This window comes from Argentina anserina, chromosome 1, assembly GCF_933775445.1.
Source record: "Argentina anserina chromosome 1, drPotAnse1.1, whole genome shotgun sequence".
In the NCBI taxonomy this organism is placed as follows: domain Eukaryota; kingdom Viridiplantae; phylum Streptophyta; class Magnoliopsida; order Rosales; family Rosaceae; genus Argentina; species Argentina anserina.
The window spans coordinates 1941819-1959945 of NC_065872.1; the positions used below are offsets into that span (position 1 = coordinate 1941819).

The 18127-nt window shown below is 38.8% G+C and overlaps 3 protein-coding genes and 1 pseudogene across 5 annotated transcripts; 1 reads left to right on the forward strand and 3 right to left on the reverse strand.

Moving 5' to 3' along the window:
* The first annotated feature begins 17 nt into the window (after positions 1–17).
* On the forward strand, positions 18–2724 carry LOC126797867 (protein PGR). Its single transcript, XM_050524611.1, has 5 exons — positions 18–482; positions 573–686; positions 769–991; positions 1549–1785; positions 1911–2724. Exons 1-5 carry the CDS (start codon positions 337–339, stop codon positions 2040–2042), a joined length of 852 nt encoding a protein of 283 aa, XP_050380568.1. The 5' UTR covers positions 18–336; the 3' UTR covers positions 2043–2724.
* Positions 2725–3524: 800 nt separating this feature from the next.
* On the reverse strand, positions 3525–6787 carry LOC126797847 (serine/threonine protein phosphatase 2A 57 kDa regulatory subunit B' kappa isoform-like). Of its 3 annotated transcripts, none has more exons than XM_050524592.1 (4): positions 6406–6787; positions 6172–6291; positions 4148–5305; positions 3525–3996 (listed from the first exon to the last, which is right to left on the reverse strand). In XM_050524592.1, exons 3-4 carry the CDS (start codon positions 5294–5296, stop codon positions 3637–3639), a joined length of 1509 nt encoding a protein of 502 aa, XP_050380549.1. In that variant the 5' UTR covers positions 5297–5305; positions 6172–6291; positions 6406–6787; the 3' UTR covers positions 3525–3636. The 3 variants fall into 3 exon arrangements, with proteins under 3 accessions (XP_050380549.1, XP_050380557.1, XP_050380539.1); XM_050524600.1 differs by having other exon boundaries at positions 6172–6304; XM_050524582.1 differs by having other exon boundaries at positions 6172–6787.
* Positions 6788–8259: 1472 nt separating this feature from the next.
* LOC126792969 (auxin-responsive protein IAA1-like) lies at positions 8260–11646 on the reverse strand (annotated as a pseudogene).
* Positions 11647–13505: 1859 nt separating this feature from the next.
* On the reverse strand, positions 13506–17267 carry LOC126796486 (palmitoyl-acyl carrier protein thioesterase, chloroplastic). The gene is made up of 7 exons (XM_050523330.1): positions 17100–17267; positions 15673–16215; positions 15386–15519; positions 14697–14810; positions 14416–14587; positions 14256–14324; positions 13506–14174 (listed from the first exon to the last, which is right to left on the reverse strand). The coding sequence occupies exons 2-7, from the start codon at positions 16171–16173 to the stop codon at positions 13905–13907; spliced, it is 1260 nt and encodes a 419-aa protein (XP_050379287.1). The 5' UTR covers positions 16174–16215; positions 17100–17267; the 3' UTR covers positions 13506–13904.
* Between the last annotated feature and the right edge of the window lie 860 nt (positions 17268–18127).

The following is an 18127-nucleotide window of genomic DNA, read 5'->3' on the forward strand; positions in this document are numbered from 1 at the left end:
CGTGCCGGAATCTGAAATAACCATTATTGATCGGACCAGTTCTGGTAGGGATCAAAAAACATGTATCAGCATTTGCGCAATTAAAACATCTTGCAGCATAGTAACAACTTCGTGATTATTCCAAGTCAAGTAACTCACCCAACTAGGCCAGAAGCCCAGAACAACGATTAGGCCACTTTTGTTGACCAATAGCAGCAATTGCCCTAATTAATTTGTCTAGTTGCTAACAATTTAATTTCACTGCACCCAGCAGCCCCCTGCCATTATTACTACTACTCACTTATTATTATTATTATTATTATTATTATTACGCGTATCCAACCTGCTCCGATAGCCATGGACTCGCATCAAATCCAGCCGTTGATCGCGTTCCTAATCTCCTCCTTCGTTGCCGCCCGAGCCTACCGCCGTAAATCACTCGACTTCTCCGGCGCAATCGCCGGCCTCGCCGTCATGACTCTCCACATTGCAGTCGGATACAGGTAGCCCAGTTTCTCCTCTCTACTCATATCTATCAGTCCCAAACCATCAAAGCTCTCATGTTTGTTTTTGCTATGAGTATGTTTGTATAGATACGGAGCTGTGTTGCTGGTCTTCTTCTTCTCATCGTCCAAGCTTACGAAGGTTGGTGAGGAGAAGAAGCGCAGGGTTGACCCGGAGTTCAAAGAAGGCGGTCAACGCAATTGGTACGTTTTCTTCATGTTCCTCGTGCTTAGAATCTTTGTTTTTTTTTTTACTTTAAGTTTTTTTTTTTGGGTTAATTTTCAGGATACAGGTGTTATCAAATGCGGGGATTTCATCGGTGGTGGTTGTGGTGCTGTGGTGGGTGACGGGGTTGGAAGAAAGATGCTTGGATTCCAAGGAGTCGAGTTTGATTACTGCACTGATGGGAGGGGTTATAGGACACTACTCCTGCTGCAATGGGGACACTTGGTCTTCTGAGCTTGGGATTCTTAGTGATGATCAGCCGAGGCTGATCACTACATTCAAGGTTTGTTTCTTTACATATAGTTGTTGACTTGTTGTGTTGCAAATTAGGACCTCTGAGGTTGATTAGGTTAATTTGGTGTTTCGGTTGCACTGCATCTTCTAATTTGGTTCTATCATTTTGGTTGAAATTATAGTTCTTGGTTTAAGTTTCAATTCAAAAATAAATGGGAGTTTACTTCCTATTCTGCCTTGCTGCATAAGCATACCTCATACTTTATCTAGCAGCTTTCCAACTTTTACTCGATGGTTTAGTTTTTAAGAGGTCTGCAGTGCCTGCACACCATTTGTCTCACATAACTTTGTAGAAGCCTATTTGCAAGCAGCTAGCTTATGTTTGGCGATTTTGTTATCTCTTATTCTTTAGCTGTTACAAGATGACCAGTGGTCTAATAGTACAGTGGTAACCTGCCTTACTTTTAATATTGGTGGGTTAATCGGTTAATCCAATCATTATTGGGAGAGTATGAATTATTGATATATAAGAAAACTAGTTGGAAGACTAGTAGTAGACTACACTACAGATGCTAATTTAGTTACACATATGACACATGTTGGCAGCCTGTGCGTAAAGGTACCAATGGAGGAGTTACTAAAGCAGGATTACTGGCAGCTGCTGCAGCAGGGTCTGTTATCGGGCTGACATTTGTGCTCGTTGGCTTTCTGACTACAAAATGTACACTAAAGCAGCTATATGTGATACCTCTATCTAGTCTTGCTGGACTTTGTGGGAGTGTCATTGATTCTCTTTTGGGAGCTACACTGCAATTCAGTGGATTCTGTACTGTTCGTAACAAGGTAAGACAAACATGATTCAGTTGTTATTAAGGCTAGAGTTGTAACTGCTTAGCTCAGTTTATTTCAATTATTTCATACTTCAAAATATGATGTTGAAGTACGCTCATTCTAACTGTGTTTTGTAGGTTGTTGGGAAACCGGGACCTACTGTCAAGAAGATATCAGGTCTCAACTTTCTTGACAACAATGCTGTGAATGTTGTCTCAATCCTGATTACAACAATCCTCACTTCCATCGCCTGCATTTATGTCTTTTGAGACTGCTGGTTCAATCTACTGTTGGGAATTGTTCAGACAGTGCTATACAGTGCACACCTGATCCATGTACTAGCACCACAGTGTTTACTCTTGCCGGTCTGAAAGAGTTTCTCAATGCTAGCCCTAAACCCTAACTAACTCTTGTGCAAGCTAACATTCTGATAATCATGAATTGGCATAATTTGCTTGGAGAATCTTTGCTAAGCATAAGCTATCATTATGATGGTTACCTGCCTCAATCAAATATTTAGTATACAGATACTGTGCATTTACCATATTTGCTTCCACTTCCCATCATACATTATCTTGTTATTGAAAGTGGGATGTATTGCTCGACTGGAAGACTAGTTCATGACACTGCCAAAAACTTAATAAGGTGTTGAAAATTGTACACAAGTCATCAGAAGTTAAAGTTTTTGAGACCTTGGAATCAGTGTTTGAAGGCATAGCTCTCTACTTAGTACGTGCCTGATCTTTCGATCCTTTAATGTTTTGGACAGGTTGCTCTCATACAGTCATACTTGGTCTTTGCTTGAGATTGCCAATTTTGCTATTTGCTTGACCCTGCCATCCATCGGCTTGGACCTGATATCTATGCAAGACATGTTAACGATGCCCATATCTGGTTTGAAGATAAGTTTATCCCATTTCTGAATTCTGACCAATACAATGTATAGTGAAGATCTGATTTACCGTTGCAGTCGAACATGAAGTTACTGGCTTCAACCAAACCGAACTGGATGATGTTCTAATGTTTCCTATCATATAATCTTTAAGATATGGACATGAGAAGTAGACATCCAACTATTCATAACGCTCCATTTTATCATGTAACGCATCGTCAACGATATAGGGCTCCCTGTCCGCTTTCATGATTCCTTTTATCATGAGCTTCAGGTGAGACTCACGTCATGCATGAGACTCAGTGATGCCCTTTGGATTCCAATCCTCAGTACCCTCCAAACCAAGATACAAGTCAATAGCAGCAACACCTACTCTTCTCTTTTAATTATTTTCGTACAGCTGTATGATTCCGTTTCAACACGGATTGCAGATGATGATGAATTGAATTATCATATGCTGCAGCACTTGGTTCATAACAGAACAGAACCTAACAGCAAGCAAAACCAGATTAAATAACACGAAGAACAGATTTGAGCAAGTTGTCAATTCATGGTAACAACATTCGGTTTTATGTTCTAATCTCAACTCCATACCCAGCTAAAAATACGGTGCATAAATGTAACACAAAAATGTTCGAATGGGAAAAGGAACAATAATTTTAGCTATACATCGATCTTCTATTGGCATTTGAAAGCCAATGGCTTAATATTCATAAGCATGATCACGAAAAATATAATGCAACTTACGAAAGATGTGTCAACAAACACAACGACAAGCCAAAGGGCGACAAGCCAGAGGGCAGTCTGCCACAAGCTTCAGCACAGGAAATTTACCATCAACAAAATTCAAAACAACATCCAGGCACTACTACTAATGCAACTCTTTGTTATCCCAAACTTTGTCCATCCAACTCACAGCTGATTCCTAGTACTCAATCAGAGCTGTCACCACAATCCTGTTACTAGGGAGATTAGAAGACAACAGGACAACTAGAAGGCTTGATGGGAGATAAGAAGTTACACGCTACAACAGGTTGGACGCCAGCAGCAGTTTCCAAGCGCTCCCAGGTTAACCTTCGCTTCTCAGCTGCAGAATTTGACTTTATATGTTCCTCCTCCAACTTACATTGGCAGGCAAGTACCAGCTCCTCATCCATCTCGCAGAACATCTTCCTCACATTCATTGTCAGGTTGAGTACTGCTTGATTCCAGTGATTTTGGGTGTTCCGCTCAATAGCTGGGAAGACAAGTGGCAAAATCACCTGGCGGTTATGCCCTATAAGGTTGAGGATGTGCTCATTGTTCCATAGCAAGTGGGCTCGCTCAGCCACCTGATATAGGAAGAAAACAGAGGAAAGGGATGAAAATGGCATCGGCAATATCTTCATCATGATCCCTAAATTGGGATGCTACTGAATATCTCCAAACATGGTGAAAAATTACAAAACCTAGTGCTATGATGGCAATACGGGATCAAATTACCTGGTAATGGGAACTGTTGAGACAGCATCTAATTCTTCGGAAAAGAGGGACCATGACCTTTTGGAACTCATCCATGCTAGTCATTTCCAAAACCTCTTCTAACTCACTTAGAAACATCAACTCCTTCTGGCTATTTGTTACTGGCCAGTACTTCAACAATCCCTTTATTACAGTACCCGTCAACTTCGGGTCCTTCTCTATAAACTGTACAACACAATATGTCAATTGCTGGTGATAAATACCCACTGATTTTGGTTTGTGTAGAGGAATCAGAGCCCTCCACAAAAATATCTTGTGCTCCTCCTTCAATGGTAAAGCAAACCCACTAATCACACTCCCAAAAATCTCCAACAGCTCAGACATGCCATTATGCCTTTCAGTTTCAAAAACAAAACGATATATGATATTGCTGACAGCTTTTCGTATGAAAGGTCTATGCACCATGAATTTTCCATAGATCCTATGCAGAATAGTTTTCAAGCAGTCTCTTTCTCTTGGGTCCTCAGAATCAAAGAGGTCAAGTAATCGTACGATAAAAGAATGATCTATATGCTTTTTCGCCACCTTTAGGTCAAGTGAATTGTAACTGATAAACCGAACCAGTAGATCATACACAATTTGCAGATGTGACCAAGCAGGATCAAACATAGGTTCTTCATCTTCAGTTTCACCACCAGTAAAATTAGATCGGTACTTGGGTGGGAAGACTCTAAACAGGTTGGTGGCACACATTTTACACATGGCAGATATTGCTGGTTCAGTAAACTTTGCAGATCCAGAAGAAACAAAATCAACTAGTTCAATCAATGTTTCACGCTTAAGATCTTGCTTGCCTGGATCACTAGAATCAACAATCTCGCAGCAGACATTCAACTTACTGATAAACAGATTCTGCTTCTGTGGATTTGAAACCTCTTTGAAAGACAGATGAGGCTCGACTACCTCTGGTCCAGCAGCAATGCTTGCTGGGAAAACAGCTGAAGACACCCGTTTGACGACATTTAATTTGCTTGTAAGAGAACTCCCACCAATTGTACATTGGAAACCACTGCCCAAGTTGGGACTATTGTTGCCAGAATCACTCCCAGTGGAATCTAGTGACTCTGACTTTGGCTTGCGAGGAAACTTGCTCAGAATTTGCTTCAGCATGTTGGAGTCCTACATAATCAGCGAAAATTTAACTTGGTTTAATGTCATAGGCACAATCAAGTCAATACATCCATGAGAACAAGAGAATGGTCAGCTTATAAATTGCTGATTACAACAGATTTCGGGCTACCCTAGTTTATCTACAGCTTTCCATTAGATTAACCTCGAACACAGTAGCTACCATGTCCAACTAGACGATGAAAACTAAGTTTGTTAAAACCAATATAGAAACTCCACAGCGGAGTTACACCAGAGCAAGAAGAACACCACCTAACAAGGCTAAGATAATCGAGCATCCTGATTTTCCAGAAAAGTCTCTCATTGCAATTAACTGAATATCTTCAGTGAGAGCTTATGGACTGTAAATCAACTCAAAAGGAACCTTCAAACCATAGTTGGGACAAGATCATCTATCTGAATGACCACATTCTTTATCAAAACCAGAAATGCTAAACTCAGATCAAACTTCAAGTGAAATTCAAAACATGAATCATCTTTGTACTCATAAATACTTCAGTCTTGGAAATAGCAAGTTACAGATACAAGGCTCATTTTGGCAATAATCATTCAAAATACCAAATGCAGGAAAGTTGTTAGATTTTGGAACAGAAACCACTGAAATCCAGATCTGGAATAAGAAAATGAGAACCCAAAAATGAACTAAACTACAAAAATGGATCTACACCACAGTACATATGAAAAACTAAGAACCAACCCCAGATCATACTTATCCCAGAACCCTCTTGAAAACCAAAACCTGGCCTTGATCTATACAATGCATACAATAAAGTTAATGTTTTCAAGTTTTTTTTTAAAAAAAAGTAAACTTGGGTCTATGGAGTTAGCTACAATGAACATCAAATAAGGAAAGATACCTGTAATTTGAGCTTCTGGGTGTGAACGTATGAGTGAAGAAACAGCAGAGAGAGAGAGAGAGAGAGACCCTTTTTCAGCAAAGCAGAGAAGCAGAGGAGGAGCTCATGATAGCCTCAAAACTACCCACCAAATCTTGGGTGAGAAAGCAAATGACTTTACTTTAAAACCAAAACAACAAAAAAACACACAAGGCAGAGAAGAGAAAGGGCGTGTTTGGATGTGAAAGCTTTCACCTTTTGAAATGATATCGATCTATAAAAATGAATGATGCCCCCTGTTGTTGAAGTTGGACCAAGAAGCTTAAGCTCTCTCAACTCTGACCTCCATGGAAGATGAATAAGAGGTCTTCCTCGAATGAAGAGATGAGAGACGGTGTGGCATTTTCTGAGAAAATTGCAGGCACCACTCTCCACTCTTCACCAACACAAAATAGGTAAAAGGAAATATAGTTTACACAGAATGAGAATAAAATATAAAGCTTATAACTTGGGGGTTCAGACGTTCAGTTCAGTTGGTAGGAAGAGGAAAAAGAAATTGACAATATTCTGAAGCTATGTTTGGCTGAGATGAATAAGATCCGAGATGGATTTTCAGCTTTTGCTATTATTGCACTATGTGGGGTTGCCCATGGCAGCCTTATTTGTAGCAGGAAGCACCCGACCCTGTTTGTTATCCATGGTTCTACTGATTTCTTTTCATTATCCTAAAAAAAAAAGTAATTAGATTTTAGGTAGGCTTAGATTTATGTAAATCCGTCTAATTCAGCAAGTAGTATATGTCAAATCTCTGAAAATTTAAACGGTTAAATGAGTTGTTGCGTCTAAAATTCGGCATGTCATACATTTATCTAAAATTAATGTTGAGTTGTTGCGTCTTTAACTAATGAGATATATTTTGTTTAAACGAGTAGTATACGTTAAAATTCTAAAAATTTAAACAGTTAAATAAGTGACTATTTTCTACATGTCACATGTACTGAATTTATCTTGAGTTGACGCGCCTTTAACTGATGAAATATATTTTGTTTAATCAACAATCTAGTCTTCAATTCCAACCAAAGAAAAAGCAACCATAATGATACTTGGTGTCATCATTATGGGCAATCCATGGTCCTCAGAAAATTTAAGCAAAGTGTTAATCTTTGATTAACATGTTCAGAAAAACAATGAATCAATGATGGAATCAACATGATAGCAAAATGACAAAAACAAAGAGCCTGCAGTGAGTCCCATACTTCTTGTTGTACCTAGACCCGCAGGAACAGGGTGTCCCTTAATAAGTTGGTAACGGGGAAAACATAATTAAATATGCATAGCATGAAAGCCAAGATCAAATTGATTAATTACAGGAGAAAATCGAATCAGAGCACCAAGAGAAGAGAAGGATCAAATGGTCCACTTAACATTTCCTTGTAAATTCTTATGGAATTTGCATTGGCTAATTTGGATTAAGCAGTTTATCAGGTAACTCAGGCCGGGTTTGGAGCTCCAATAATTGCCTTACGAGTTTACATAAATCTGCTTCTATCAGATAAATTTTTTGTTACAGTAAATAAAATCCAAAACACAGTAAAAATCATGTGAATGTTAATGCCGTAATCTTCACTTTCATATAGCTATTCAACCTCTTGGACATACACATACGAGTTTAATGTTACATTCATGAATCAAAGATAGGGCCATGGGACTCTTCGACTCATTTCACAGGAAAATTTGAGGCTGAAAAGCTAAGGCAAGTAAATATTTGATGAAGAACCACCACTGCAAGACATTATGACACAAGTCGTTCAACTGTGAACTAATATAAACGATAGCAATTATATTTGACAGAATAGATTGTTCTAAAACCAGGTTCACACGATCACTTTTACACAGAACCACTATATATCATACATAATTTAGGACCGTGTTTTAAGCAAATTATACTCCCAAAAAGCAATCACTGAATCGATATCAGTGTCTTGACCCCAAAAAAAAAAGAATCGATATCAGTGCAAGTATTTAGTATTAACAATGTAGAATTGTAGACACTACGTACTGTAAAACATTAGTAAAAAGTACAATGATGATCAGATTCTTTAATTAATGAGCACAGAAGATATTAAGAGTGGAAGTAGGGACGTCTCTGGTCCCATATATGATGTATTTTGTGATCAACGATCGACTGGAGTCTATCAATTTCTGACTGCAGCTTCTGAACTTCTCATTAACCGGATACGTTTGCATGATTCCTTAAACATTCTGCACCCAGCAATACTATATTTCAGTTCCCTGATCTTGATCGATCATCAGCTAAATTTACGAAAATATGTTATACAAGAAATCAATGAAATAGTGTTGCACTATCTATAGCTTACTTCCAAGGAACGTCTCCAACTAACATCCAGTCGTTATCCTTATCTTCATATGTCACCGCATACTGATCATATTCCGCTGTGCCATTCACTGCTGCAGGTTTCATAAGAAGCACCTGTTGCTTCCTATCATCCTCCATGTACTTGTTCCCTGTATTAAGCATTAATTGAGTCATAATACCACTAATTAACAAAATATTATTAATCTATATACATACATATATACACTTCATGCAATAAGTAGTTTATTATATGCAAGTTCTAGCTTAGTACGTAGTCGCTCACCGTTTACGGTGAAGGAAATGAAAATTTTCTCCAAGGCTATTAATAACTCCTCATAACTTGTATACATCTCTAAATCTACTTTCCTCAAGTAAGGAGCTCCATCAGCACCCACTTTCACATGCTTACTGCTGCTGATGTTCTTTAAGTTCTTGGAGTCCAAGGCCTTATTCCTTGTCGATCTCACCGGCGGCCACCCAACTGCTGGATCCCTTCAATTTCCCACCATACACATGTACACAAACGCTATGGTTAAAAGTTAAGAATAACTATTAATACACACATACAAACCAAAACACATAGAATTACGTACTTTTCATTTGGAGCTTTCACGGCAGTAGTGGTACTACTACTGGAAGAGCACTTAGCTGCTCCAGTCGACTGCTCATCGTCCACTTTAGCTTGGCCACGATGCTTGCCATGACAGCTTTCCAGGTCAAGGTTGTTAGGATCATCAATGGTCTCCATGCACCCGCGATTCATCGAGCTCTTCATCAACTCTCCGAAAACCACTACACCAGTAGTCGAATAACCACGATTTCCGCCACCAGGTAGTCCCAAGGTCAGCTCAGTGTCCTCATAACTCATCATCTCTTCCACACGTTCAGTCGTTGACGTCATCTAGCTTTCCGGCGAGTAATCAGTCCGTCATTCACGCACTGGTTAGGTCCGTACGGTACGTTAGTGTAAGGCTGTAAGCTGTAAGCACGGCTTAGGGTTTGCTCCTTGTTCTGAACTACTGGTCTGGTACGTACGTATCAGATTCAAACCTGCAACTCTACTATACTGAGATGGACAGTTTGCATCTATTAGACATAAATAGATCGATCATAAGCTAGAAGAAAGAAAGCCAATGGAAGGGGCGCGTGTGGTCGGTAAGGAACCACTACTTACGGTTGTTTTGAATCTTTTTGGCAGCAGCGGATTAGAAGTTTGTGCCCTCTGTCGGTACATTCAATCGGTATCCGTTTCCTGTCACTCTCGGCCAATATATATAAACAGTCGTACTAGTACATTTTTTATAGGCTGGAATTGTGTTTGTTTAGTTATACAAGGAATTTCCACATGAGCCAGACTCATATATATATATATATTCTCAAATAAGGAGGTCCGCACCAATGGTTTTGGTGCAGATTTCCATTTTTATACCACTTTTCGATCGAATTTTCTCATCTCCACCGTCTAATATCTATATAATATTGCGTAGATCATCTCTGCAAAATTTCAGCAAATTTGGTGATCGTTAAGACCCTCAAAATTGAAAAACAAATGGACGGACTGAATTCTGTCAAACATGAACCGTTCATGTTTTTAACAGAAAAACGCAATTTTGAGGGTCTTAACGATCACCAAATTGGCTGAAATTTTGCAGAGATGATCTACGCAATATTATCTAGATACTAGACGGTGGAGATTAGAAAATTCGATCGAAAAGTGGTGTAAAAATAGAAATCTGCACCAAAACAGTGGTGCGAACCTCCACAGCCAAGACGGGCTATATATATATATATATATTAATATATAGTCTCTATCCAGAGTGAAGCTTCACTCTGAAATTAAAGAGTGAATTTCCAATTTTAACACATTTTTCGGTCAAATATTTTCATCATAAGTGATTCAATATTTAGGTATGTTATTCAAGATCATCTCTACAAAATTTCATCCAATTCGGACATCGTTAATATATTGAAATTAGATTAAATCAATGAATGAATTAAAATTGTTCAACATGAACCGTTCGTGTAAATCTCAATTTTAAAAGCTCAAACCATTGTCGAATTAAATGAAACTTTGTAGAGATGATATTGAATAACATACCTAAATATTGAATCACTTATGATGAAAACAATTGACCGAAAAGTGTGCCAAAATTGGAACTTCACTCTGTAATTTCATAATGAAGCTTCATTCTGGATATGAACTATATATATATATATATATATGCATTTGAATTCAAATGCATGTTCAAGGATATTCAAATGCAAGTTCAAGGATATTTAAACTTCAAAGCTTGTATCTCTATTCCTACTATTGCATGCGTACTTACACAGTGATAAAGATTCCGGGCTAGGTCAAATATCACTCGTGAAGGGCTTCAATATTCCATCTTTCCATTTAATTTCTCCATATAGTAAGCAGTATTTTTAGACCAAACCTAATCCGAATAACAAAGTTTTACATATCTAAAAAAGAAAAGAATCATATATACGTAATCCGAATAAGTCTAGAATGTATATCAAATTAGAAATAAGACGTGTTAGTAATTAAGCTTGGATCCTTATCAACGTTAAGAAAATGAAGTGGCCAAGGAACTAACCTAAAAGGGATTCCAAACCAAAAATTAGGAAGACGCAGTAGGGCGACAAGCATGTGACAAATGTTGGATTGTCGGGAAGCCGTGGCTTGTATTATTTCATTTCATTTCATCCTCTAAAACCTTTGTACATACTACCTAATAAAGTTTCTCATGTTAGTACTGTGAATAGTCAAGAACTTGTGAATCATGATCGATCACTGATAAAACCAGCAAGCGGCACACAGATTTGGCCTTTAATGTAACAGCTTTAACTAATTTATCTGACCAATTGGATCTAATTACAAACCATGACTCAATTAGGTATAGGAGCAAGAGAAAGGTTAGGTTCATTGGATTAGACGTCTTCCAATTAACAATCACATCTCAACATATAGAGCAAGTCTAGATTAGTTAGCTGGATTGATGTGAATCTTAACCAGGATTGTCGTTAGTTTTGCGCGGTTAAGCCCCTTGATTCGAGCACTAATTGGGGATTGTCATGATAGAAGAACCAATGCGTAACAAGTTTTTCATATACCACATTGCTAAATTCTACAACTTTGCATGACTTACCTAATATCACTATATTTTAGATTTTAAATCGCCGAGCTTTGTCACGAGAGCTAGTGACCCAAACAGAAGTGTTTGAGGATGGTGTTAAGAGCCGGCGTCATGCAATCGCAAGCTCCCCGATACCGGTAGCTTATTAGAGCACCATGTAAGCTCCATATCTTCAATTTGGGATTCAGCAATCTCTTCAGCAGTTCAGCTTACTTCTATTTTTATTTTATTTTTCAAGCCATAAAGTCCCATAAGGTCCACAATGAGTAGTGGAAGTAGCCACTGGTCAAAAGCCCAAAGAATCTTAAATTGCGAATCGATTGGAGTTTGCTTGATATTGGTTTACACACATAAATTGCATAAAATACTAGGGTTGGGCATTCGAATTTCGGTTCGGATCTGGGGTAAATTCATATCTAATTCGAATTAATCGTTTATTTATTTTGTCCAATAATATCCAAATTTTATAGACCTTAATCTAGATGTTCAACCAATCTTAATTTTCGGATAGGTTTGGATCGGATCGGTTTTGGTGAAAACCCAAATATTAAAAATCTTGTCTATAAACTCAAATTTAAAGATGTATAAGCGATTCAATTATCTAAGCACTCTATACATACAAATTTCAAAAATAAATTTAAAGAATAAGTTTGTCACTATATTATGAAATCAATTATCATAACCATATGTTCAAATTTTCATTCATCAACCAATAATGAAGTGTCATGTATATTAAAAAAAATATATTTGTAATTAAATTAAATGATTCGGATCGGGTCTGTATCCAATCCGATTTTAACCGGATCAGATCGGTTTTTTTTCTTTTTTCAACCCAAATATTTATCAGTTATCCGATTAAGAAATCTGGATGGATCGGATTGGTTTTCAAGCGAATTCGGTTTTTTCCCCGACCCTATAAAATACTTGTCAATCTAACTTTCCTTCTCCATATAGGAAAACTTGTTTCAGTGGACTATTCAGTAAGCGCTCAGCCGTCATGCAATTCGATCGTTGGCTTATCAGAGCAGTACGCAATAATATGGAGCCCTCGGACAGATAATTCTATGGGTTTTCTAAAAATGGCAGACCCCCAAGTGAACTTAGAAGGGATATTGCTGCCTAATCTAGAGTAAGTGTTTTGTTTTCTAAAAAAAAAATCTACAGTAGGTGTAGATGGTTAGCTTCTAACCAATTCTACAACATATGTTTCACAACATATCCCCAATTTGGGATTCAATAATCTCTTTGATTGCGCACTAGCTGGGGATTGTCATGCAAGAATATTATTTCCAAGTTCAATAACAAGATGTTATTGGTAACAAGTATTGGGATCTCTCCGCGCAACCTTCACTTTTTTTATCATACACTGCCAGAATGCAACTAGAGTTTCGCGCCGGCCGCAGCAACGTCCCTTCTCCGGCTTTCGCTTGGCGGCATCCTTCCTCCAGCGGGGCGGCTGATCCTGTTGGTTTGAAGGTGCAAGGTACTAACCCAAGGCGGCAAGGCACCATATTCAGTGCCTTTCTTATATCCAAATATGGCACACACCGAAATTGAACTTTGTGAATCAGCAAGTGTCGTGCACCATTTAATTCCAATTCATTACCCACTCGTGACCGTTGCCGAATCATATGTGGTCTCATGCTCTGAGGTGGGGAGTTGCAACTAATTTCCTTTTCTTTTTTTGAGAGTTGCAACTAATTTCTACCTATTCATGTTTCAGAGCCGTGAAAAATGAAGATTATTTCTTGGTGATGACTTGGAGGTGGAGCTAACTTCCCAATATATAAGAGGTGGTGACTTGGAGATGGAGCTAACTTCCAACATAAAAGATCCAAATGTGAACCAATGAAATAATTTTTCCATATCTAACTAGAAAGAATTCCAAAGATATACATGTCTTGCCCAGTTTAACCAGGATAATACCTGGAGTAGTTTCCCATACAGCTAGGGTTCCAAGTGGCACAAAATCAATACATCTGGATTTCTGGGAGGCAAAAACCAACTAGGCCAAAGCTGCAAAGCATAATTGAGGCTATTTCGAACGAGGGAGATGGCGAGAGAAGTGCACCACAAGGCCTAATTACAATGGGACTACTTTCAATATATATAAAAAGAAGAAACATGTATGAATCCAAGAAACACGAGCAGAACTCTACACAAGCAATCGGCAAGGAGGCAAACGGCGAGCGGGAAGAAGAGATTACTGTAGCTCATTCATTCCAGCATTACTTTCAGGACTATCCGCTCTCTGCTGGAAGCCCACTCATAATCCCAAGATTGTTGGGTTTTTTGGGCCTCCAACCAGTCCTTCCCCTCACAATCTCCAACCCACCCTCGAGTCGAAGCATGTGCTGGCACTCAACATTGCCAGTACTTGCCAAATGCCCAATGTCAGCACCAGACACTGCAGTCAGGGACTGAAGCACACTGTCCCTTCCACACTCCCTCCTATACTCCAGAGTCATAGAAGAAAGCTCATGGCTCTCCAAGATTGGCAAGGGAGCACTCTGTAGCAACAAGTGTTTCAATTATAACATTCATAAGAATTATAGGCACCAAACAAATGGTGATCAGAATCAGCAACCTACCTCAAGGATCCAGCCAATGTACTTCACATTGTTGACATGCTGGTTGATATCCAGATCACTCCACCTGGGCTGCAAATAAGAATTTAATACGAATATAGTTATCATGACAAAGCAGCTAAGGGAAAAGAACAAGAATGATGAGCAAAGATGATTGACTTACAGTTAAACCAGTACGGACATGGTCCGCTGTGTTGTCGTCAAGTTTCTGCAGCTTCCTGCCATCCTCCTCCACAACAGGAGGAGAATTCATAAAGTAAGGTTCTATTTCATCTCGAACCTCATCAGGTATCTTGGAAAGCCTCCTAGTCAGTTTATTCATCATCACCCACACACTGCAAATACATCGTAACCCGAATCAATAAGTGCGTCAAAAACTCTGCAACATCTGCAAATACATTTGTAACATATATTTTTGTAAAGATAAAAGGAGAAAATAAATACCTAGATGCTCTTGTTAAAATCTGCCCTGTTTTGCAATCATGGATAATCCAATCACGCTGCATACCATTCTTCCCAGAGGCACTAACCCAAGTGTCAACTTGAACAACATCACCCCTGTAACATAAATTTTACTAAAGTCCATCAGATGAAAGTCGAAGGAAAATAACAAATGGCCATTTATTGTTGGTTATACAACGTAATTGACTAACAGATGCTATGCAACTCAACAACAATGGCCAATCTACTTGGCTGCAGGATTTGTAAGCTAGATATGGTCCAGAAATAGTTTAAACCTGAAACAGTTATCCTTTTACTAAAGGTTTTGAGCAGTTGGTCTGCATTGTGAAATAGTCAATTACATCAACTCATTAGTGCCGGAATGCAGATTTTCAATAAAGCTCACAAGTTATTAAAGGTCTATGGTCATCTTTATTTGCGACTATCAAATTCTAATGTTAAAGAAGTATTCCCCAGCTCCTGTAATTCGCTCAGATTTCCAATGATGCCAAAGACATATATTCCCAATTTCAAGAATCCACAGCATGACCAAAATATACTAAAAAAGACCAGACTCCAAACCATTGCATACTGTACTTTACAAGCTAGGCCAAAAATAAATGAGTGACTGTATAAATAGACTCGGCTTTACTGGTCAAACAGCAAGATGCATGCTTGGAGTTTTTACGTACCAAGTAGGATAGCGGTCCACCTTAACCTGCATTTTGGTTACAACCCATATCAGGTTTCTTATGGACATCTCTGGAGTTGAACCAAAGCCATCCCCTAAGAGGCCAGCAGTTTTAACATGATTAAGCGCTGTTTCCTGCAGAGATAAAAGAAGGTAATACATAAGCAACCTCATAAGATAAGAAGATGCAATCTAATTCAATAACGTGAAAGCCACTTTCTAACAACAACTGTGTCCAACAAAAACATCTTCAAATACAGCAGAAAATAAACTGTAAATGTCAAGTACCTGTAAATGATTCATTAACGTCTCTATAGAAGCCGTTCGATCAGCACCTATTTCATAGGATCTAATGGAGAAGTTCTGGCGGAATACGAGACCATCCTGAACAATTCTTCCCAAACCAAACGGATCAATTAGCATATCGGCCCGCTTAGGTTTCCAATCAAGCATCATCCATTGCTTTTCAGCTGCCAAGAAGATTGTGGTTATAGCAGCAAGGAGCATACTCCAATCAGGTAACTGGTTAATGAAAGTCCGTGCAGGAGGGGATTGCGTAAGTCCGTGCGTGTCATCCCCATTCTTTCCACTTCCGACAGTGGCCAAACCAACACTAGTTCCATTAATTTTCGGAGGGGCTTGAGCATTAGCCTTTACCTGCAAACCAGCCGCAGCAGATTTTGATTTCAGTCCCAACTTGCCATTCCCATTTCCGATCTTCGAATTCTTGGCGCCAGAGTCGGGAGAAGGAACCGGAAAAAACGACGACGTAGCAGCAGTCGCAACCATGATAACAGTTTTAATCACAGTCCAGAGTCACCAATCAGAACACTGCAAGAGTAAAAAAACACCTCATCAATACATATATTCCAAAACGAACTGGATGTACCGGCCAATTAAATCCACAGAAAACACCAGCCAAATCAACAGCAAGCAAGTCTAGCAATTTATGTCAAAAACCACGAGATACTGACAATATCAACGGTCCTTACAAATCACCCAGGCAAAAATACAGCTTCCTATTCCGAAAGTCATCAAAAACGTCACTAAAAAATGAAGCTTTTTTTTCAGTTGAAGGATAAAAGCTTGTGTCCTACAGCAGTTGTGCATATTTTTTTCGTTTCGAAAACAACAAAATACAATCGGAAACTTGCTTCAAATTTTGACACATAAATTCTGAGCTTCAATCATTGCTAACTAACCAAAACGAAACCCCGAAAAGTAAAGTAACAGCGAAATCCAAAATCATCGGGGTAAAAATTAATGGAAACAAACTTTAAATACCTCTAATTTACAGTCACACAATCATTACTCTCTCTATCCAAACCCCGAAAAATCACACATGCATAGAAAATCAGAGCAGATCTGAGCTACTTACCTCTCACACATAACTAGTGAGGATTAAATCACACAAATCCCACGCCTCAAAAACCAAAATTTCACAGCATCTAATTGCTAATATAATGCGCAACCGAAAATCACACAGTAAATTCAAATTTTCAAAATAAAAAAGAAAAAAAACAAAATGAAATTCAAAAACAGATCTCCACTTTTTCAAAAGCTATAAAACCGATGAATAAGCTAAAGCTTTCCACATTTCGATTCAGTACACTGCAAAATCTCCGAAACAAAAAGCGGCACCGTTTTTTTTCAGATCAGACTCAACAGAAATGGAACCAAACCGCGTGTACATCGCCACCGTCGTCGGCGCTTACCAGCTTAACAAAGCAGCGGGGAGGTACGTACAGAGAGGTGGTGGTGACGGAGGAGGCTATTGCGTCATTCGGGATCGGCGGTGCTTCAGCTCCGGTAGTTTCTAGGGTTCGCGATCAAAGCTTTCTTTTTCGTTTTTTTTTTCTTTCAAAAAAAACAGAAAGGGAGAAATAAAATTGAGAGAGAGAGAAGGAGAAGAGGGATTTAGGGCCAGCGGTTCAGTGGGTACTGGGTGGTGTGCGAATTGGAGTCCATCGACTTTAATATATACTATCCACCTGGCCACCTCTTAATTCCGCCGCAAGTTCAACCTCCGATGCCGACTGGAATGCCGCTTCTGCCCTTTCTTCTTTCCCAATTTTCGGTTTTCATTTATTTGCCAACTATTGTTGTTGGTGTCTGAGTCCGACCTTTGTTGGTTTTAAGTTTTAACTGTAAACTACACTACTTTCTTCGTCAATCAACTTTTGTTTTGTTTTCGATCTTTGTATAGTAATACTTATTTTGATGGATAATATTTGATCAATCTTACTTCATTTCATAAAGATGAGTTGAGCTTTCACGTAGGAAGTCGTTTTTCTTTTTACAAATAGATGGGATAACGTTTTTGTTTCTGGTTTTCAGATGAATTTTAATCATGGTGTAATCTATTATAGTTTTTTTGTTCTATATGTTTGAGGATGAAATACTTGTATATTATTGAATGATATGGGGGCCTATATATAGGCATTTACAACACCACAATCCCGTAGGATTCGGAGTCCTAATCTACTACGGAGATGCTAATCTATCTCCTAACAGGAAACCTATTAGGCTAAGACACACACAAGGGTAGAATAGTAATTCTCCCGGAACACTCCCCCTTGTGTCGCATGCCTAGGTTGCATGGTGCACACATCGTTGCCTCGGTAAAAACCTTGTCAAGCAAAACAAAAACCTCTTGGGTAAAACAAAAGCTTGATCGAAGGGAAAAAGAGCACAACGCACCAACTACTTAAGGATCTTAACATGTGATGTAGACTCCCCCTGA

Coding starts and splice junctions, on each gene's coding strand:
- LOC126797867 (XM_050524611.1), top strand. CDS start 337: ATGGACTCGCATCAAATCCAGCCGTTGATCGCGTTCCTAATCTCCTCC. Junction 687..768: donor GAAGGCGGTCAACGCAATTG/GTACGTTTTCTT, acceptor GTTAATTTTCAG/GATACAGGTGTTATCAAATG. Junction 992..1,548: donor GGCTGATCACTACATTCAAG/GTTTGTTTCTTT, acceptor ACATGTTGGCAG/CCTGTGCGTAAAGGTACCAA.
- LOC126797847 (XM_050524592.1), bottom strand. CDS start 5,296: ATGCTGAAGCAAATTCTGAGCAAGTTTCCTCGCAAGCCAAAGTCAGAG. Junction 3,997..4,147: donor TCAACAGTTCCCATTACCAG/GTAATTTGATCC, acceptor TTCCTATATCAG/GTGGCTGAGCGAGCCCACTT.
- LOC126796486 (XM_050523330.1), bottom strand. CDS start 16,173: ATGGTTGCGACTGCTGCTACGTCGTCGTTTTTTCCGGTTCCTTCTCCC. Junction 14,811..15,385: donor GTGGACCGCTATCCTACTTG/GTACGTAAAAAC, acceptor TTTATGTTACAG/GGGTGATGTTGTTCAAGTTG. Junction 14,325..14,415: donor ATGTCCGTACTGGTTTAACT/GTAAGTCAATCA, acceptor TCTTATTTGCAG/CCCAGGTGGAGTGATCTGGA.